We start from the raw sequence: 22512 nt of genomic DNA on the forward strand, positions 1-22512 counted from the left end.
TGCAGTCTCTGTCTATTTGTTGGACACCATACATCAAGATTCACGGATTTAACACTCCCCACTCCCCCCCTCCTCTCCTCCCCTTCTCCTTCCCGCTCCCCTCCTCTCCCCACTCCCCTCCTCTCCCCACTCCCCCCTCTCCTCCCCACTCCCCTCCTCTCTGCTCATCCTCTCTTCCTCTCCACTTCCACTCCCCTACCATTCCCCTCCCCTCCCTTCCTCCCTTCCCTTCCTCTCCTCCTCCCCCCCATTCCTTCCCACTCCTGTCCCCTCTCCTCCCCTCCCCTCCCCCTCCTACATACCCATCCCCACATTCCCGTCCCTCTCCCCGTCCCTCTCCCCTTCCCATTCTCCCCTCCCCTCCCTTCCTCTCACCGGCCCTTCCCGTCCCTCTCCCCCGGCCTGTACCAGCGGTGTATTTCAACCAGCAGAGGAGGAGGCCATTCGGCCCGTCGTGCCTGTGCCGGCTCTTTGAAAGAGCCGTCCAATTAGTCCCACTCCCCCCCTGCTCTTTCCCCATAGCCTTGCAAATATTTTCCTTTCACCAATTGCCTTTTGAGAGTCACGATTGAATCTGCTTCCACCGCCCTTTCAGGCAGTGCATTCCAGATCGTAACACTGTGCGTCAGAAATGTCTACCCAGTACCCTTGAGGGCTGGCCTGGGATCCAAGAACATGCGGCATTAAGTCGTAAAAGAACATAAATTGACTCGTCATCCATAAATCCAAAGGAACGCGCTCTGTACCATCTGCTGAATCTCATTTTGGATCAATGCGATGTTACATTTTTAATGAGACTCCTGTCCAGCTGCTTAGCTCATGCCATTTCACAACCAGCTTGCCTTTCCTGTCACCGTTTGACCCTTTTTTGCGCGCCTCCCCCAGACCGTATGCCCGCCTCAACCCTCGGACGCCAAGCGGCGCGGACGAATCAGCCGAGGATCCCGCTTCCCGATGGCGGAACCCCGAGGGAGGGGCGCGGTCAGATTCGGCTGCGCGGAGCATCCCGTGGCTGGACAGCCTGTCAGCGCTCAGGGCCCCGAAGTGTCCGCGATGGAGGCGGTTCTTCCCGCCTCAGAGAGCGGCAGAAGTTCCCTCCCCCCCGCACACGGAGAAAAAAAAACGGGAAGGACCATCTGCACCGTTTCTCCGACAGCTCGGCTGAAGGTACAGCGGGGGCTGAGGACAACCTATTCGGCCCAACTGGTCCGTGCCGGTGTTTATGCTCCACACAAGCCTCCTCCTACCCTCTTTATCTCACCCTATCAGCATATCCTTCTATTCCCTTCTCCTTCATGTGTTTATCTCGCTTCCCCTTTGATGCATCTATACTATTCGCCTCAATCACTCTCTGTGGGAGCAAGTTCCACATTCTCACCACTCTCTGGGTAAAGAAGTTTCTCCTAAATTCATTCATTCCTTCCTTCCTTCCTTTCTTTCGCTCTCCCTCCATCCTTTCTTTCTTTCACCTTCCTTCCTTTCTTACTACTTCTTCCCACTCTTCCCCCCCCCCCCGCCCCTCTCTTCCCCTCTCCCCCGTGTATGCATCAAGCCTTCCCTTTGAGTGCGTCCATGTTCAGCCACTTCATGTGCGGCAGCGAGTTCCAATCGCTCGGTGTGAAAAAATAATTCAGTAGGCAAAGGCGCTGAAGTATAAATAGATCTCGAGGAATTTCTCTGGAGAGGGACAGGATTGAGGGACATGGCGAGAAAGTGGGTCAAAAGGGTTGATCCATCAAAAAAAGTGACAGGTTTGTTGGGTCTAAAACTTCATGCACCCTTTTATGTAAGCAACATTTTTTATTTTCCCTCCTTTCTCATAGATGAACCCACCCAGTGTAACACGGAGCCCTGAACACTGCTGGGTTCTTTAAGCTCTCTGCTCAGAGAGATATTGTGAGCTTTTAGCCGCTGCCTCAGAAGGTGCCAGCGCCTGCATTTTATAAACCGCAGTGAATGTCAGCAAAAGAAAAATGCACAAAGATCAATTCTGCCAATGTGGAGAGATTAAAGACAAACTCGCGCGTCACTGGCTCCGAAAGGGCCTCGAGTGTTAGTTCAGAGAATGTTGTGATTCTGGCCTTTTGACCCCCAACTTTCATGTGCCGCCCACACGCCAACGCTTTCTAACACTCTGGGATATTTTAGCGCAGGGAAAAGTTACGGCAGATTGCATCAGATTCAATAGCAAAATACTGCAGATGCTGGAAATCCGAAATGACAACAGAAAATGCTGGAAAAACTCAGCAGGTCAGGCAACATCCGTGGAGAGAGAAACAGAGTTAACATTTCGGGTCAAGCCCTTTGTCAAGACCCTTTGACAAAGGGTTTCGACCTGAAACGTTGACTCTATTTTCTCTCCACGGATGTTGCCTGGCCTGCTGAGTTTTTCCAGCATTTTCTGTTGTCATTTTGCATGAGATTCAAGCCTTCCGCAGTCACCTCGTGAATGACCCTAAGCTGGTGCTGCAGTACGGGAAATAACGTGAGCGATTCTCTCCCATGGCTCCTCTCCCTATACCATTTACCCTCATTTTCCTTCTTTACTTTCACTCTGTTTTTTTATGCTGCTGTTTCATTCCCTCCGTTGTTTATCTCTCTAGCTAATTACTTTATATATTCGTTGGCTTTTTCTCTTTCTAATTTTCAGTCTGTGTACATTTCTCTCTGTTTCTGTCTCTTTTTGATTTTTTTCTCTCCCTCTCTCTTTCTGCCTCTCTCTGTCTCTTCCTCTGTCTCCGTCTCTTTTTGTCTCTGTCTCCCTCCTTCTATTTCTCTTTCCTGCCTCTGTCTCTCACCTCTTTGCCTGCCCCTCGAGCTTTGATGTTCCCTTTAAGTCACTATTTCTGTCTTTGAGTGTCTCTGTCTCTGACTCTCTCTCTGTGCCCTCTCTTTCTCTTTCATTCTCCCCTCTCTCATAAGAACATAAGAAACAGGAGCAGGAGTCGGCCATTCGGCCCCTCGAGCCTGCTCCACCATTCAATAAGATCATGGCTGATCTTTGACCTCAACTCCACTTTCCCGCCCGCTCCCCATAACCCTTGATTCCTGTTTTTCAAAAATCTGTCAATCTCCGCCTTGAATATATTCACTGACTCCGCCTCCACAGCTCTCCGGGGTAGAGAATTCCACAGATTCACGACCCTCTGAGAGAAGAAATTCCTCCTCATCTCCGTCTTAAATGGGCGACCCTTTATTCTGAAATTATGCCCCCTCGTTCTAGATTCCCCCACGAGGGGAAACATCCTCCCTGCATCTACCTTGTCAAGCCCCCTCAGAATCTTACATATTTCAATAAGCTCACCTCTCATTCTTCTAAACTCCAATGACTATAGGCCCAACCTGCTCAACCTTTCCTCATAAGACAACCCAGGAATCAACCTCGTGAACCTTCTCTGAACTGCCTCCAATGCAACTATAACCTTCCTTAAATAAGGAGACCAAAACTGTCCGCAGTACTCCAGGTGTGGTCTCACCAACGCCCTGTACAGTTGTAGCAGGACTTACCATCTCGTCTCGTCTTGAATATCTCTTAATGTCTCACCTCTCAGACCTTCCCTTTTGTTCTTTCATCCCCTCCCCCATTTCCCGGCCCCCAAACTGGCCTTTTAATCTGTTTCATTTCCTGCTTTTTTTCTCAGTTCTGACGAAGGGTCTTTGACCTGAAACGCTGACTCTGTTTCTCTCTCCACGGATGTTGCCCGGGCCTGCTGAGTTTCTCCAGCGTTTTCTGTAGCAGGACTTCCCTACTTTTATACTCCATCCCCCCTTGCACTAAAGGCCAATATTCCATTTGCCTTCTCTCTCTTTCTCTCCGGCAGTCACTGTTCCAGGAATGTGCTTGTAGTACTCTGCCTGGAGGGCAGAACCAATATGCGTCATCCCCCAGTAATTAACGACTGGTATCTGCCAATTACGCAGCCAGGAAACATGGCACAGCACCTGAGGACCGACACTCCAGCTGACGCCATCCCCCCTCGGGGTCCAATGCCAGAGCTGTGCGCTTGGCGAAAGTGAAATCCTTTCCTCTTTCGTTTGATTGTGTGTGGAACTGCCGCATAACTTAGAAAGACAAAAGGCACAGACCGGTGCAGAGCGGTATCTGTAGCCAAGACTGTGAACGAACAGCAGCCGCAATCTCAGCAAGAGGCCGAGACTGGGATTACATCCTTGGTCCTCTTAAGTAATTAGCTTGAGTTACTGAGTGACAGTGTGAGGGAGCTGGATTAACATCAGTAGAGATACAGTCAGTAACACAGGGCGCTGGGAGAGGGGTTACTGAGTGACAGTGTGAGGGAGCTGGATTAACATCAGTAGAGATAACAGTCAGTAACACAGGGCGCTGGGGGAGAGGGGTTACTGAGTGACAGTGTGAGGGAGCTGGATTAACGTCAGTAGAGATACAGTCAGTGGCACAGGGCGCTGGGGGGAGGGGTTACTGAGTGACAGTGTGAGGGAGCTGGATTAACATCAGTAGAGATAACAGTCAGTAACACAGGGTGCTGGGGGAGAGGGGTTACTGAGTGACAGTGTGTGGGAGCTGGATTAACATCAGTAGAGATACAGTCAGTAACACAGGGCGCTGGGGAGAGGGGTTACTGAGTGACAGTGTGAGGGAGCTGGATTAACGTCAGTAGAGATACAGTCAGTGACACAGGGCGCTGGGGAGAGGGGTTACTGAGTGACAGTGTGAGGGAGCTGGATTAACGTCAGTAGAGATACAGTCAGTGACACAGGGCGCTGGGGGGAGGGGTTACTGAGAGTGTGAGGGAGCTGGATTAACATCAGTAGAGATACAGTCAGTAACACAGGGCGCTGGGGGAGAGGGGTTACTGAGTGACAGTGTGAGGGAGCTGGATTAACATCAGTAGAGATAACAGTCAGTAACACAGGGTGCTGGGGGAGAGGGGTTACTGAGTGACAGTGTGTGGGAGCTGGATTAACATCAGTAGAGATACAGTCAGTAACACAGGGCGCTGGGGAGAGGGGTTACTGAGTGACAGTGTGAGGGAGCTGGATTAACATCAGTAGAGATACAGTCAGTAACACGGCGCTGGGGAGAGAGGGGTTACTGAGTGACAGTGTGAGGGAGCTGGATTAACATCAGTAGAGATACAGTCAGTGACACAGAGCACTGGGGAGAGGAGTTACTGAGTGACAGTGTGAGGGAACTGGATTAACATCAGTAGAGATACAGTCAGTAACACAGGGTGCTGGGGGAGAGGGGTTACTGAGTGACAGTGTGAGGGAGCTGGATTAACGTCAGTAGAGATACAGTCAGTAACACAGGGCGCTGGGGGAGAGGGGTTACTGAGTGACAGTGTGAGGGAGCTGGATTAACATCAGTAGAGATACAGTCAGTGACACAGAGCGCTGGGGGGAGGGGTTACTGAGTGACAGTGTGAGGGAGCTGGATTAACATCAGTACAGATACAGTCAGTGACACAGAGCGCTGGGGGGAGGGGTTACTGAGTCTGGGCCGATTGGCCTCCTGTGCTGATGATTCTGTCATTCCAAATAGGAAGTAAAAGGAGCCGTGCAGATCAGAAAGCGCTAGGTTCGATCCCCAGCCTGTGCTGAGCTTGGCCAGGGACCTATACTTGTTCCTCAGGAGATACCAGCCAGGGCAGGGCACCTGATCCTGAGCAGTGACACCCCCTTTCCCCACCACCCCAACTCTGCTAGCGGCAGAAGTCGGACAAAGGCAGGATTGGGCTGGACCGCGATGGCGGCCACGGTCGAATAGCCCACTGTCCAGACTCACACGCGTAGCCCGGCTGCACGGACGAGGCTCCAAAGGAGATGCCGCCACTACCCCATTGTGAGGAGAAGAGGAAGAACAGGCAGCTCGGAGCCCGGCTTTTAATAATCCCCCCAGTTCGCAAGATATTTAATCTGTTATGTCAGTAGATGTGCGACTAAAAAAACCCAGGGGGAGGGGAGCAGGTTGGAAATAATCTCCAGGGTAGATGAGAACTGGGGTAAAGAGGGGGAGGGGGGGCGTTAAAATATTATTTTTGAAACCTTTGAACTGACCATATGCAGGAAGCAATGAGTCGAGCACCATAGAACCCATCTGCTGTGTATGAAACAAATCCAGTCTCTGAGCGGATTCATTATTAATTTGCCAGCCTCCATTTGTTTGTCGATTTTATTTCCCCCCCCCCCCACCTCTGCTGGTTAAAAGCCAGAGATTTATGATCGCAAGGATGACCAGCTGTTAGCTCTGTAAAATAAAACTTGGAGGTTAGAATTTTTGCTCCATTGGGGAGCAACTCCCCTTAAAGGGGACCCGAGTGGCTCTGCTCCCTCTGAAGCGGATGGGTGGGTGTTCTGCACCACCTTGTGTCTGCAGTGAGTTACTGCAGGTCAGGAAAGAAAGAACTTGCATTTATATAGCGCCTTTCACCACCTCCGGATGTCACAGCCAATGGAGTACTTTTTGGAGTGTAGCCACTGTTGTAATGTAGGAAACGCGGCAGCCAATTTGCGCACAGCAAGGTCCCGCAAACAGCAATGTGATAACGACCAGATCCTCTGTTTTAGTGATGTAGTCTGAGGGAAAAACAATGGTCCAAGAAGGGAGAACTTCTCTTTGGTACTACAGCACCACCACTGGTAGGAGGGTGTAATTACAACGTGACACGTTTACATAGGCAGTTCCCATTATAAACATAGGAATATAGAATGGGAAAAGTTGGCACAAAAGTGTGACAACAGGATGTGAGATTTTGTAGACAGGAAGTGCTTGCAGGTTTTTATATATGTGACGTTGGTTGAGGGATAAATGTTGACCCAGCACACCGGGGAGAACTCCCTGCTCTTCAAAATATTGCCATGGGATCGTTAGCGTCCACCCTGAAGGGCAAACGCCGGCCTCGGTTTAACATCTCATCCGAAAGACGGCTCCTCCGGCAGTGCAGCACTCCCGCAGTACTGCACTGGGGATAGATTTTTGTGCTCAAGTCTCTGGAGTGGGGGACTATGAACCCACGACCTTCTGACTCAGAGGCGCGAGTGCGGCCCACTGAGCCACGGCTGCAGTGAAGGATGAAGAAAACTGGTGGAGAGGTGGGGAGGGGAGAGAGAGAGAGGGAGAGACAGGGCTCGTGCTCCATTCCTCGCTAAATATTACGCTGATCACTCTCCGCGCATCTGTTAGCATAACATTTATTTGCATTGTCGCTTGTAAATGGAAGAAATTAAAAAATGGAATTCAGAGAAAAATCTTCACCGAGCTCTCGGACATGGGCTTGAGCTGAATCTCGTCGCGGGGTTGCGGCTGAGAAGCCGGATTGCCGCCCTCTCCCGCTGCCTGGTTCAGGGCTCTCTGTGACATCACATGGTTTCCCCGACCCTCGCCGCCAAGTTCAGGGGTCAGGCCCCCGTAGAAACGATCTGCAGGCTCCACCGAAACATCAAGGCTGAGAACTGGGGAATAAAAAGGTAAGTGTTAACCATAAACTGTCTTCACAAAAGAGTTCTACCTTCCACATCCAGCCCCCTGATCAGCTTTACTGTTCAATGACTCCCCCAACCCTACAGATATAGATCTCACTGTCTGACCCCTGAACCCTGACCTACAATCTCTATCTGACACGATAACCTCAGGGACCGGTCTCATCATGTGACCCCTGACCTAAAGTAACTATGATACATTATAACCTCAGGTAGATGGCTCACCATGTGACCTCTGACCTACAGTCTCTATCTGACACACTATAACCTCAGGGACAGGTCTAGTGTGACCCCTGACCTACAGTCTCTAAGTGACACACTATAACCTCAGGGACAGGTCCTGTTGTGTGACCCCTTGACCTACAGTCTCTAAGTGACACACTATAACCTCAGGGACAGGTCTCACCCTGTGACCCCCTGAACCCCTGATATAGAAGGCTACAAATGATAACTTAATGCCTACAATACGACATCCCTGCCTCCATCACTTTAAGGTGTTAACTTATTGAGTTTAAACGGGTTAACGCCTCCCGCTGAACTGCCAGGCGAGAGTGTAAAGTGTCCGCCCGCAGATATCGGCTTTGAGGACGCTCCGGGCCCGTGGAGCGGGAGAGTGGGGCTGAAAGCGAGGCCTGCGGCCTTCAACACGCTCTCTCTCTCTCCACTCGCCGCCATTGGATACGAGGCCAGTAGGACAGGGTCACCCCCTTCATCTTCCCCGCTGTGGCCGGGGGAGCCAGGAAATGTCAGGGGGGGGGGGAGTCACGGGAGCGGAATTCACCTCTTTTCTGTTGCTGGTTAATGTCAGCTGGGGGGGAGGGCGGGAGTGTGGGGGGGTGGAAAGAGTAGCTTGCTCCTCCCATCATCCACGCACTGCCGATGAAAAAGAACCCCCCCCCACCGGCGTTATGATGGATACAGATCTCCTCCCCCCGACCAGCTCACAGTCCCACGTTGGAGAACTCTCCAATACCGGGGTGTGGGGGGGGAAGGGGAAACGAATGATGTAGGTAGAAGACCCTCAATGGCCCTGTTGAAGGGAGCGGTACATCGGGTTGCCAACTGTAGGTGGACGTATTCCTGGAGGTTGCATCACATGACTTCCAGCCTCCAAGCCCCGCCCCTCCCATCCGTCCCCGCCATTGGTCGCCAGAGACGGCCATGCTCGCAACGCCCCGCCTCCCCGTGGCCAATTGGAAAGCAAACAGGCTCTTAAATACCCGACTGGATAATGCTTGATGATCAGTCAAACCTCCTTTTTATCCTGTCTCCAATATTTTTATAACTAATAAAATGTTCAAAGAAAATTCACACACTTTGTTTTTAATGTCCCTATGGTTTTTATTTTCTCCCACGTGTTATGCACTTAGCTGTGCCCTGGAGATTAATCTTGACCATTTAGGACAGAAATGAGTGGTGAACCTGTGGAATTCTCTACCACAGAAGGTAGTAGAGGCCAATTCATTAAATATATTCAAGAAGGAGTTTCTTAAGGCTAAAGGGATCAAAGGATATGGGGAGAAAGCAGGGACAGGGTACTGAGTTTGGATGATCAGCCATGATCGCATTGAATGGCGGAGCAGGATCGAGGGGCCGAATAGCCTACTCCTGCTCCTATCTTCTATGTTTCTATGACTTCCTGGAGACTCCAGGCCAAACCTGGAGGGGTTGGCCACCCAAGCGATAAAGCCTGAACGAGCAGGCCGAATTCCGTAAACCCGGTCGGCTCTTGTACCTGGGTCGTTGTCGTAGAGCCTTTGGTGTGAGAAGGGGTCATCCTTTTGAGTCTTGCTGTAGATTAGGTAGACCAGCCCCAACACCAGCAGCAGGACCACAGCTAGGCCGATGAAGATCCCCAGTGTTTTCCCGGGCTGCCTCTTCTTCTCCGTCGCAGAACCCTTCTGACCTGAAACCAGAGACACGGTGTGAGTCAGCTCTCTCTCTCTGGCCGGCCTCCCACCTTCCACCCTCCGTAAACATCAGCTCATCCAAAAAACTCGGCTGCCCCCCCCCGTGTCCTAACTCGCACCGAGTCCTGTTCGCCCATCACCCCCTGCGCTCGCTGACCTACACTGGCCCCCGGTCCGGCAACGCCTCCATTTTAAAACGTTCATCCTTGTTTTCAAATCCCTCGATGTCCTCGCTCCCCCCCCCCACCCATCCCTATCTCTGTAACCTCCTCCAGCCCTACAACCCTCCAAGATCTCTGCATTCCTCCAATTCTGGCCTCTTGCGCGTTCCCGATTTTTAGCATTCCACCTTTGGTGGCTGTGCCTTCAGCTGCCCTGGGCCCTAAGCTCTGGAATGCCCTCTCTAAACCTCTCCGTCTCTCTCTCTCCTCTTTTAAGACGCTCCTTAAAACCCGACTCTTTGAACAAACATAGAAAAATTAGGAGCAGGAGTCGACCATTTGGCCCTTCGAGCCTGCTCCGCCATTCAATACGATCATGGCTGATCCACTTATTTCCCCTGTATAGAATTCCAATGGACCAAGCCCCTTTCCATTCACCCCCTGTGCTTAATCCCAGGTGCAGGACTAACCCCATCGCTGGGCCTTGAGCCTAAAGGACAAGAACACATCTGAACACATCTGCTGGCTCTTTCATAGAAACATAGAAAAATAGGAGCAGGAGTAGGCCATTCGGCCCTTCGAGCCTGCTCCGCCATTCAATATGATCATGGCTTATGATCATGGCTGATCCTCTATCTCAGTACCATATTCCCGCTCTCTCCCCATACCCCTTGGTGCCTTTTGTGGCTAGAAATCTATCTATCTCCTTCTTAAATATATTCAGTGACTGGGCCTCCACAGCCTTCTGTGGTAGAGAATTCCACAGGTTCACCACCCTCTGAGTGAAGAAATTTCTCCTCATCTCAGTCCTAAATGTCCTACCCCGTATCCTGAGACTGTGACCCCTGGTTCTAGGGCCCCCACAGCCAGGGGAAACATCCACCCTGAGCAAGCTTTTGGTCACCTGCCCTAATATCTCCTTTCGTGACTCGGCGCAAAATTTGGTTTGATAATCGCTCCTGGGGATGTTTCAATATATTAAAAGGCGCTGTATAATTATTGGCCAGGACACCCCTGCTCTTCTTCTAAATAGTGCCATGAGATCTATTATGCCCACTTGAGACGGGGGCCTCAGTTTAACGTCTCATCTGAAAGACGGCGCCTCCGACAGTCCGGCGCTCCCTCTGCCTAGATTACATAAAAAGAAAGACTTGCATTTATGTAGCGCCTCTCACGGCCACCGGACATCCCAAATGCTCAAACCCTGCAATGGGGCTTCAATCCATGACCCGACTATGACTCCAAGATGAGAGCGTTACTACCGAGCCAAGCTTAAACTTGGTGTCAACAGCTCTGGGGGGGGGGGGGGCGGGCAGGTGTGTGGTGGAATAGCTAGCGCCAGCACAAGTCCAATGGGCTAAATGGCCTCCTAATTCTTACAGCCAGGGTTTCCCAATCAGTGTTATTCCTAGAGTTATAGGAACTTACAGAAAAGGAGGAGGCCCGTCGTGCCTGTGCCGGCTCTTTGAACGAGCAGGCGTGCTCAGTCCCACACCCCCTGCTTTTTGTCCGTGACCCTGTGAGCTCCTCATCCTCCAGAACCCGTCCAACTCCCTTTTAAAATCTGGAATCAGCTTCCACCCCCTTTTCAGGTGGAGCGTTCCCGATCCCGACACCTCTCCCGTCTAGAGCTTCCGCCAGTTGATTTGGAATCTACGACCTCTGTTTATTGACCCGAGGGAATAGTTTCTCTCTCTACTCTTAAGAAACCGCCCATCGTCTTGAAAACCTCTATTAGGTCGCCTCTTAACCTTCTCTCTGCTCCAAGCAGAACAGTCCCAACTTTTCCAACATCTCCCCGTAACTGAAGTCCCTCATCCTGTTCTAACACCATTCAGAAACTTCAGGCTTATGATTCTGTGCTGAGGAGTTGAGACCAATTGCTGCCCCACTAACATAGAAAAATAGGAGCAGGAGTCGGCCATTTGGCCCTTCGAGCCTGCTCCGCCATTCAATATGATCATGGCTGATCCTCTATCTCAATACCATATTCCCCCTCTCTCCCCATACCCCTTGATGCCTTTTGTGTCTAGAAATCTATCTATCTCCTTCTTAAATATATTCAGTGACTTGGCCTCCACAGCCTTCTGTGGTAGAGAATTCCACAGGTTCACCACCCACTGAGTGAAGAAATTTCTCCTCATCTCAGACCTAAATGTCCTACCCCGTATCCTGAGACTGTGACCCCTCGTTCTAGACCCCCCCACCAGCCATGGGGAAACATCCTCCTTTCATCCAGTCAGTCTAGCCCTGCCAGAATTTTATACGTTTCAATGAGACCCCCTCTCATTCTTCTAACATCCACCCCAGCTGACATCAACTAACTTCTAAAACACAATCTTGGTGCCGCCGAATCACCATCCCCTGATTTACCTCGCGCACTCTTTTCCGTGATTTCCTGCACCGTGGGCCTTATCCCTTCACCCTGCTTGTGCGAACATTAACGCCTCCCACGACTCGCTTTTACAACCGCCACTAGTGATCGCTCTTTATGATCTCACAATACTCCACCCTCTGCATCACAGGAGTCTCTCTGTGACATCACAGAAGCAGCTTAAAAGGGTTGTGCCGCCCCCTCCCTGCCCCATCACTCACCCCAACCCCCGTCCCATTAACAGGAGCACATGCCAGAGAATCAGGGCCCTGGTGATAGTCCCCTGTCTCTGACCCACCTCCTATGTCGTACGGAATGAGTGAATCTATCCGAGCGGGTAACATTGTAGATGTCAGCCGTGACTCAGTGGGCAGCGCTCTCTCGCCTCCGAGTCAGAAAGTTGTAGGTTCAAGTCCCCGCTCCAGCGACTTGAGCATAAATACAATAGCAAAATACTGCGGATGCTGGAAATCCGAAATAACAACAGAAAACGTTGGAAAAACTCAGCAGGCCAGGCAACATCCGTGGAGAGAGAAACAGAGTTAACGTTTCAGGTCGATGACCTTTTGTCAGAACTGGAAAAAAGCAGGAAAAGGAACAGATTTTAAAACAAGTTAGGGGCTGGGAAAAGGGGGCGGGGATGAAAGAATAAAAGGGAAGGTCAGTGATAGGATAGAAAGCAGGAGAGATTAAGAGACATTAAGAGATATTCAAGGCAATATCCCATTACCACCTCCTCTCACCTTGAATATCTCTCAATGTCTCTTACTCTCTCCTGCTTTCTATCCCATCACTGACCTTCCCTTTTGTTCTTTCATCCCCTCCCCCTTTTCCCAGCCCCCGCTTGCTTTAAAATCTGTTCCATTTCCTGTTTTTTTCTCAGTTCTGACGAAAGGTCTTCGAGCTGAAACGTTAACTCTGTTTCTCGCTTCACAGATGCTGTCTGGCCTGCTGAGTTTTTCCAGCGCTTTCTGTTGTTACTTGAGCATAAATTCTAGGCTGATGCTCCCAGTGCCGGTGCTGAGGGAGTGCCGCACTGTCGGAGGTGCCGTCTTTCGGATGAGACGTTAAACCGAGGCCCCGTCTGCCCTTCCAGGCGGACATAAAAGATCTCATGGCCACTATTCAGAAGAGCAGGGGGAGGTCTCCCCGGTGTCCTGGGGCCAATATTTATCCCTCAACCAACATCACTGAAAAACATGCTGGTCATTATCACATTGCTGTTTGTGGGAGCTTGCTGTGCGCAAATTGGCAGCAGGGTTTCCTACGTGACAACAATGACTGTATTTCATTGGCTGCAAAAGCGCTTTGGGACGTCTTGAGGTCGTGAAAGGTGCTATATAAATGCAAGTTCTCTCTTTCCTTATTCGACTTAAAACAAAATGGCAACCAAACCAAAATGGTTTCCGTTACCTGGAACGGCGGACAGTTCTCGAGAGGCGTGCTCTGTCGCACGGGCGGTACTTGGCGCTGTTTCTGTCAGCACAGGTGTCGGGATGGCGGGTCTTTGTGACGGGGCGGCCGTGAGGCCGGACGGGGCGGCGGATGACTGAGTTGCGTCGGGTCTGCGAGGAGCCACAGTGGGCCAAAGCTCGGTGGTGGAGCTGTCCGGCTCTGTCGTGCTGACCTCCCCCGCCTCGGAAGCGCTGGTTTCCCCCGCCGAGGGGGTGGTGCGACCTCCGTCATCGGGTGACGTCTCACTCTGAGCAGTCGAGGAACCATTGAGGGGGACGGTAGCGTTGGCAGGGGCGGCTGAACCGGTGCCCCCTGCCGCGGTTTGGCCCGATGTTGCGCTGGCGTTTTCCGAGGATCCGGTGAACGCTCTTAAAGTGGAAAGGCCGGTGGTGGAGAACATCGTGAGGGTGGATTGATCAGTCGACTGGGCCGTGGATGGTGAGTGAAGGCTGCACAGGAATATAACGGTGAACAAACACACCAAAGGACTCATTGGGGTGCTGCTAAATTCCGGTCCCAACCCTCTGGTTCCTTGTTGCCTTGAGAGATTAAAAAGAAAAAGAGAAGACAGAACAGTAATCTGCCTAATTATCCTGATGAAATACTTGACCACTCGACTCCCTCCCCAGCCAGTACTGCAATTCTTACCTAGTATCTGAGTCATTACATAGAAACATAGAAGATAGGAGCAGGAGTAGGCCATTCGGCCCCTTGAGCCTGCTCCGCCATTTAACGAGATCATGGCTGATCATCCAAATTCAGTGCCCTGTCCCTGCCTTCTTCCCATATCCCTTGATCCCTTTAGCCTTAAGAAATATATCTAACTCCTTCTTGAATATATTTAATGAATTGGCCTCAACTGCCTTCTGTGGTAGAGAATTCCACAGGTTCACCACTCTCTGGGTGAAGAAATTCCTCCTCATCTCTGTCCTAAATGGCTTACCCCTTATCCTTAGACTGTGACCCCTGGTTCTGGACTCCCCGGCCATCGGGAACATCCTTCCTGCATCTAGTCTGTCTAGTCCTGTTAGAATTTTATAAGTTTCAATGAGACCCCCTCTCATTCTTCTAAACTCCAGCGAATACAAGCCTAATCGACCCAATCTCTCCTCATACGTCATTCCTGCCATCCCAGTTATCAGTCTGGTGAATCTTCGCTGCACTCCTTCCATGGCAAGAACATCCTTCTTCAGATAAGGCTCCAGTACTTTGTGGGTAAAGACAGAAAGAAAGAGCTTGCATTTCTATAGCGCCTTTCATGACCTTAAGACGTCCCAAAGCGCTTTACAGCCAATGACTTTTGAAGTGTGGTCACTGTTGTAATGTAGGAAACGCGGCAGCCAATTTGCGCACAGCAAGCTCCCACAAACAGCAACATGATAAATGACCAGTCAATCTGATTATAGTGGTGTTGATTGAGGGGCAAAGCCTCGTTGAAAAAGTGTAACATCCCCACCGGCACCTGGGAATCCCTGGCCCAAGACCGCACAAAGTGGAGGAGAAGCATCCGGGGAAGGCGCTGAACACCTCGAGTCTCTTCGCCGGGAGCAAGCGGAAGCCAAGCGCAGGCAGCGCAAGGAGCGCACGTCAACCCAAGCACCCCACCCGCCCGCCCCTTCAACCACCGTCTGCCCCACCTGTGACAGAGACTGTCGGTCCCGCATTGGACTCATCAGTCACCTGCGAACTCCTTTTTAATGTGGAAGCAAGTCATCCTCGGTTCCGAGGGACTGCCTAAGAAGATTATTGGCCCGGATACCTGGGGAGAACTTACCCTGCTCCTCTTCTTCTGAATAGAGGCCGTGGGATCTTTCACGTCCACCTGAGAGGGCGAGACGGGGCCTCGGTTTAACGTCTCATCTGTACGTCGGCACCTCCGACAGTGCAGCGGAACTCCCTCCGTACTGCTTCCCGACGGGGCCCTCAGTGAGAATACGGGGGGATAAGGGAATGCATCTTGGGAAATCGTGCTCGAGAGATACTCTCTGTCAGTAGGACCTCCAGAATACAAAATCACCCCTGTGTTATCAGTGGAGGCTTGACAGACCAGTGAAACAAGGAGAAATAAATTTCTGCTTTAGAGCCCAGGCGGACTTTCCGATGCTCGATTCCTCGTAAGCGATTAGAAATTAAAGCCCTTGATTCATAGAATCATACAGCACAGAAGGAGGCCATTCGGCCCATTGTGCCTGTGTTCCACTCTCCCCTTCTAAGAACATAAGAAATAGGAGCAGGAGTAGGCCAATCGGCCCCTCGAGCCTGCTCCACCATTCAATAAGATCATGGCTGATCTGATCCTAACCTCAAATCTTCTACCCCTCTCCATCCACCCGAACCCATGTGATCTCCCGGGAGAGGCGAAAAACCATATAAAAAACCCAATGGCCAATTTGGGAGGAAAAATCTGGGAAATTCCTCTCCGACCCATCTAGGCGATCGAAACTCGTCCAGGAGATCACTCTGTCCCTATATTTTCTACAGCACTTACCTTCTGTAAAGGCGATCTCCACCCAGCCAGGAACAGGAATAAAACCATCTCCTGAAATCTAACACAGAATTAGAACACAGTAGGAGCAGAACCAGGCTACACGGCCCCTGGGCCCGCTCCACTACCCACAGGGCCATGACCATTCCGAACCTAGACTCATGTCCAATTTCCTGCCCACTCCCCGTAACCCCTAATTCCCTTTACTTCTAGGAAACTATCTATTTCTGTTTTAAATTTATTTAATGATGTAGCTTCCACAGCTTTCTGGGGCAGCAAATTCCACATAACCCTGCAAATCTTTTCTTTTCAAGTATTTATCTAATTGCCTTTTAAAAAGTTATAATTGAATCTGCTTCCACCGCCCTTTCAGGCAGCGCATTCCAGATCACAACAACTCGCTGCGTAAAAAACATTCTCCTCATCTTCCCCCTCTGGTTCTTTTGCCAATTATCTTAAATCTGTGTCCTCTGGTTACCCACCCTCCTGCCACAGTTTCTCCTTATTCACGCTATCAAAAAACCTTTCTGATTTCGAATCCCTCTGTTAATTCTCCTCTTAATAACAACAACAACTTGTATTTATATAGCGCCTTTAACGTAGTAAAACGTCCCACGGCGCTGCACAGGAGCATTTTAAGACAACAAATTTGACATCGATCCACATAAGGGTAAATTAGCACAGATGACCAATAGCTTGGTCAAAGAGGTAAGTTTTAAGGAGCGTCTAAAAGGAGGAAAGAGGGGCAGAGAAGCGGAGGAGTTTAGGCAGGGAATTCCAGAGCTTAGGGCCCAGGCAACAGAAGGCACGGCCACCAATGGTGGAGCGATTATAATCGGGGATGCTCAAGAGGGCAGAATTAGAGGAGCGCAGATATCTCTTCTCTGCTCTAAGGAGAGCAACCCCTGCTTCTGCAGTCTCTCCACGTAAATGAAGTCCCAATCCGGTCTAGACAATCTAGAATTCCAGAATACATGGGTTCTGATGGAAGGGTCATTGAGCTGAAATGTTAACTCTGTTTTTCTCTCTCCACAGATGCTGCCCGACCTGCTGAGTGTTTACCAGCCTTTTCTGTTTTGATCTAAGAACACAGGGAATCACCCCTTTGACACGCGGCAGTCTCCACTCACCGTGCAGGGGTGGGTGCGGAGTCGTTAGAGCAGCCAAGCCCAGGTATCGTGTTGCAGATCAGGCTCGGTGCAATGGACACTTTCCTCCTCTTCAGGTGTCTCAGGCCCCTCCCCGACAACCTGAGCCCGTATGAGATCATGTGGAACCTGGCATCTCCCCGCTGACCTGGGGCGGGGCGGGGCTGGTGGGGGGGGCAGGGAAGGATCCAGGAACAGCGAGACACGGAACAGGGGGAATCAGTGTGTGTGTACTCTTTTGATTAAATACATAAACAAATTTGACTGTAAATTAACAAAACTTTAAATAAACCTTAACAAATCAAATTAAAATTTGGTTGTCCGAATTTATTATGCACTCCAATCCCCGCAGCGCCCAGTGTGTGTGTATGTGTGTGCGTGACTCAGCACTGAGGGGGCTGTGAGAGAGCTGGCCCACGCATTAACAATCTATAGTTCAGTTAAATTCTCTTTCTTTCTTTGCCGGTTGATTCAACAACAACAAAAGAATACCGGAGAGGGTGGCAGGAGAGGTAGCGGGATCACAGGAGACTTGCTGCTGAAGCTGCCTGGCATCACGCGAACTCATTTCGGGTAGAGTCCCTTTAGACAGGAACGATTTTCAGCCCATTAGCCTGGGTAGGATTTGAATTGAGGTCCCAGCAGTTAAAAGCCTGTCCCGAACCCACAGCAGCATCTGGTCTCCTGTTGATTTTAAGTTGAATAAAGCCCATCCTGATGCTGCTCTATCTGCCTGACCTTTTTAAAAAAAATTATACATACAGTAAATCACTCTTGCAACATAGTAGAACAAAAGGAAAGAAAGACTATAGCGCCTTTCACGACCTCAGGACGTCCCAAAGCGCTTTACAGCCAATGAAGTACTTTTTGAAGGGCAGCACGGTGGCATAGTGGTTAGCACTGTTGCCTCACAGCGCCAGGGACCCGGGTTCGAATCCGGCCTCGGGCGACTGTCTGTGTGGAGTTTGCACATTCTCCCCGTGTTTGCGTGGGTTTCCTCCGGGTGCTCCGGTTTCCTCCCACAGTCCAAAGATGTGCAGGTTAGGTTGATTGGCTATGATAAATTGACCCTTAGTGTTAGGGGGATTAAATACGTGGGGTTACAGGATAGGGTGGGATATGTGTTGGTGTAGGGGTTACTGGGATCGGGTGGGATATGTGTCGGTGCAGGCTCGATGGGCCGAAATGGCCTCTATCTGCACTGTGGGGTTTCTGTGATTTCTGTGAAGCGTGGTCACTGTTGTAATGTGGGAAACGCATCATCCAATTGGCGCACAGCAAGATCCCACAAACAGCAATGTGGTTATGACCAGATCACCTCTTTCAGTGATGTTTGGTTGAGGGATAAATATTGGTCCGAGGACACGGAGGGTGGGGGGTAGAATTCCCCTGCTCTTCTTCGAAATAGTGGCCGTGGGATCTTTTACGTCCACCTGAGGGGGCAGACGGGGCCTCGGTTTAAGGTCTCACCCGAAAGACAGCACCTCCGACGGTGCGGCGCTCCCTCAGTACCGGCACTGGGAGCATCAGCCTAGATTTTGTGCTCAAGTCTCTGGAGTGGGGGCCTTGACTCAGAGGCAAGAGCATGACCCACTGAGCCACGGTTGACACCTAAATTATATACAGCTCACTATTGGTATTGGGACATAAGAACATAAGAAATAAGAGCGGGAGTCGGCCATACGGCCCCTCGAGCCTGCACCGCCATTCAATAAGATCATGGCTGATCATCGACCTCAACTCCACTTTCCCGCCCGATCTCCATATTCCTCGATTCCCCTAGAGTCCAAAAATCTATTGATCTCAGCCTTGAATATACTCAAAGACTGAGCCTCCACAGCCCTCTGGGGTAGAGAATCCAAAGATTCACCACCCTCCAAGTGAAGAAATTCCTCCTCATCTCAGTCTTAAATGGTTTACCTCTTATCTGAGGAAGGATGTTCTTGCCATGGAGGGAGTGCAGCGAAGATTCACCAGGCTGATACCTGGGATGGCAGGAATGACGTATGAGGGGAGATTGGGTCGATTGGGCTTATACTCGCTGGAGTTTAGAAGAATGAGAGGGGATCTCATTGAAACTTATAAAATTCTAACAGGACTAGACAGACTAGATGCAGGAAGGATGTTCCCGATGGCGGGGGAGTCCAGAACCAGGGGGTCACAGTCTAAGGATAAGGGGTAAGCCATTTAGGACTGAGATGAGGAGGAATTTCTTCACCCAGAGAGTGGTGAACCTGTGGAATTCTCTACCACAGAAGGCAGTTGAGGACAATTCATTAAATATATTCAAGAATGAGTTGGATATATTTCTTAAGGCTAAGGGGATCAAGGGATATGGGGAGAAGGCAGGAACAGGGTACTGAATTTGGATGATCAGCTATGATCGCATTGAATGGCGGAGCAGGCTCGAGGGGCCGAATGGCCTACTCCTGCTCCTATCTTCTATGTTTCTATGTTTCTATCCTAAGACAATGCCCCCTCATTCTAGACACTCCAGCCAAGGGGGAAACAACCTCTCAGCATCTACCCTGTCAATCCCCCTTTGTTTCAATGAGATCGTCTCTCATTCTTCTAAACTCCAGAGAGTAGACGCCCATCCTACACAATCTCTCCTCATAGGACAACCCCCTCATCCCAGGAATCAATCTAGTGAACCTTCGTTGCACTGCCTCTAAGACATAGTGGGGACCAGTGGGGAGACACAAAGCCATTCCCCCCCACCATCCCACCCATTGTCCTGACCTAGGTGTAGTGTATGTAACCTGAAGAAGGAACTATATTCTGCAGCCCCTGTATACTGCAGTACCAGTAGTGACCACCCCTGTATATAAGCCTGTGTAGTAACTTTGTATAGTAGTTCCAGTTTTGTCTCCATTCAGTAAACACCTGTTATAACCAACTCCTGCAGTCCGTGTCTCAATTACACACGGACGTTACACTGGCGACGAACACATCCGAACTTACCTACAGTTCTGCACCACCTCACGGGGATCCATCCCTGAAGCGAAGTTGTTAGAGGTCGAGGCCAGAAGGAAGAAATCCAAAAAGAAAAAAAATCAAACAGAAGAAACGGGCGTCGACCATGGGCAACCGCCCTCTGATTCATCGAATTCGAAGATTTGCAGGAGAGGCTGTCGAGAGCTGGGCTTGGTTATCCAGTCTATGGTGTTCCAGCTAATCGGGCTGGTGGCAGGTAGTACACTGATCCTTCCTGGGCTGCGGCGGGCTAGAGCTCGATCGGGTGGCTTTTCAACGGGGCCGAGCAGCGTTGTCGGGAAGAGGAGCGAGAGAGAGAGGGTGGAGCACACAGGGCGCGGCCGGTGCTACGAAGCCGGGCAGCGTACAGACCCGAGAAGAGGGAGGAAAGTGTCCCATAGGGTCTGCTCTGACGACGGGAACAGTAATTAAAATAAAAGAAATTAGAAGCGCAGAAAGCCGCGAGGAGCTGCAGTTTGCCACGGGGACCGCGGAGAGCGGCGTTGGCAGCAGCGCGGGGGGGGGAAGTGCGCGCGAAGACCATAGGGCATCGCCATCAAGGCATAAAAACGCCAGCAACAGCGCTAGCAGCAGCGGAAAAGACAGAAAGCGCGGGAGGCGCCATCTTAATCCAGCGGGGAAGAAGGCAAAGCGCGGGAGGCGCCATTTTGTTCAATCGGGGAAGAAGGCAAAGCGCGGGAGGCGCCATCTTAGATCTCCAAGATGCCGAAGACTGGCAATATCACTGCCTTCGATAATGCAATAGAAGACTGGACCACGTATGTGGAAAGAGTCGAAGTATATTGCAAGGCGAATGAAGTAGCCGATGAGAAAAAGGCATCGGTACTACTAAACTTAATGGGCGCAAGAACGTACGGCCTATTGCAGAACCTGATCACTCCAGTCAAGCCGATGGCGAAGAGTTTTAACGAAATTGTTAATATCCTACAGGAACACCTAAATCCTACACCGCTGCTGATAGCAGAAAGATTTAAATTCCACAAGAGAAATCAGCATAAAGATGAGAGCAATGCTGATTACCTTACGGAACTACGTGGGCTATCGAAGCACTGCCAGTTCGGAGCAGGACTGGCAGATACCCTACGGGACAAATTTGTCTGTGGACTGCTGAGTGAAGGAACCCAGAAGAGGTTACTCTCAGAGAAAGAGCTGACGCTAGATAAGGCTTTCAGCGTGGCAGTATCGTATGAAGCAGCAGCAAGGGGAGCTGCGGAAATACAGCAAAAGCCACAGGAATACGGCACCCATAAAATGACACGGGGATTTGAAAAATGTTATCGCTGCGGTAGAACAACCCATGACCAGAAGGACTGCTGGTCCAAGGACAAAACATGCAGGCAATGCGGAAAGATGGGACACATTGCACGAGTTTGCAGGTCCGGGAAGAAGACTAACGACAACAAAAAGGCTGCTAAGGAACAGTACAGGAAAGTACAAAAGATGACGGACAGTAGTTCCGAAGACCAGAAGAGCGATAGTGAATCCGGGAACAAGAGACTAAGCTGTCTCAAGCTACACAACGTAATCGCAAAAGAGGATCACCAAACCATTTGGGTCACCCTCACGATAGCAGGGTCCCAAGTCAAAATGGAATTGGATACAGGATCAGCCCTGACCGTCATGAATCGACGAGACTACGAGCGGCTATTCTCACACATACCCTTGAAAGACACATCCATTGTCTTGAAGACATATACGGGGCAGAAAGTATACCCCAGAGGGAAAATACGGGTGCCTGTCGAATACAACGGCAAGGAAATACAGAAATTGTATCTGTACATACTGCAAGATGGTGGACCACCGTTATTGGGACGTGAATGGATCAGAAAGATAAGTTTAGACTGGCAGTCCATTCAGGCACTGACTGTGGCTGGTAAAAAGGATGACGACGTCACACCTGGACGATTGTCAAAAATCTTAGCTAACGCTAAAGAGGTATTTCAACAAGGACTGGGAACTCTTAAAGGCGTAACCGCCTCGATAAAAATAGAAGAGAATGCAATTCCCAAGTTTTTCAAAGCAAGACCGGTACCGTATGCAATTCGCCCAGCCGTCGAGGCAGAGCTGGAGAATCTGGAGAATGCAGGCGTGTTATCTAAGGTAGACTGGAGCGAGTGGGCGACACCCATTGTTCCTGTCATGAAGAAAACGTTAAACAATAAGTCTGAGGAGCCAAGGAAGGTTCGCATCTGTGGGGACTTCAAGGTGACTGTGAACCCAGTCCTTCACACAGTACAGTATCCTCTTCCGAGGATAGAAGATATTTTCGCCTCACTATCTGGAGGGAAGCGTTTTACAAAAATTGACCTAGCACAAGCATATTTGCAGAAGGAGGTTGAAGAATCCTCTAGGAAATATCTCACGATAAACACTCACAAAGGTCTTTACCAGTATAATCGACTGGTATTCGGAGTAGCATCAGCTCCGGCGATATGGCAAAGAGCGATGGAACAAGTCCTGCAAGGGATTCCGGGGACTCAGTGTTACTTGGACGACATCCTAGTGACAGGTGAAAATGACAGTG

General features: G+C 50.5%; 1 protein-coding gene across 2 annotated transcripts; it reads right to left on the minus strand.

Moving 5' to 3' along the window:
• Window positions 1–7153: 7153 nt before the first annotated feature.
• On the minus strand, window positions 7154–17128 carry LOC147099537 (uncharacterized). 2 transcript variants are annotated; one of them, XM_085969770.1, is made up of 4 exons: window positions 16974–17120; window positions 13317–13897; window positions 9194–9364; window positions 7154–7431 (listed from the first exon to the last, which is right to left on the minus strand). In XM_085969770.1, the coding sequence occupies exons 1-4, from the start codon at window positions 17111–17113 to the stop codon at window positions 7217–7219; spliced, it is 1107 nt and encodes a 368-aa protein (XP_085825896.1). In that variant the 5' UTR covers window positions 17114–17120; the 3' UTR covers window positions 7154–7216. The 2 variants fall into 2 exon arrangements, with proteins under 2 accessions (XP_085825896.1, XP_085825897.1); XM_085969771.1 differs by lacking the exon at window positions 9194–9364 and having other exon boundaries at window positions 16974–17128.
• Between the last annotated feature and the right edge of the window lie 5384 nt (window positions 17129–22512).

Source organism: Somniosus microcephalus, chromosome 28 (assembly GCF_052327205.1).
Source record: "Somniosus microcephalus isolate GS21.2 chromosome 28, FLI_Smic_1.0, whole genome shotgun sequence".
NCBI lineage: Eukaryota > Metazoa > Chordata > Chondrichthyes > Squaliformes > Somniosidae > Somniosus > Somniosus microcephalus.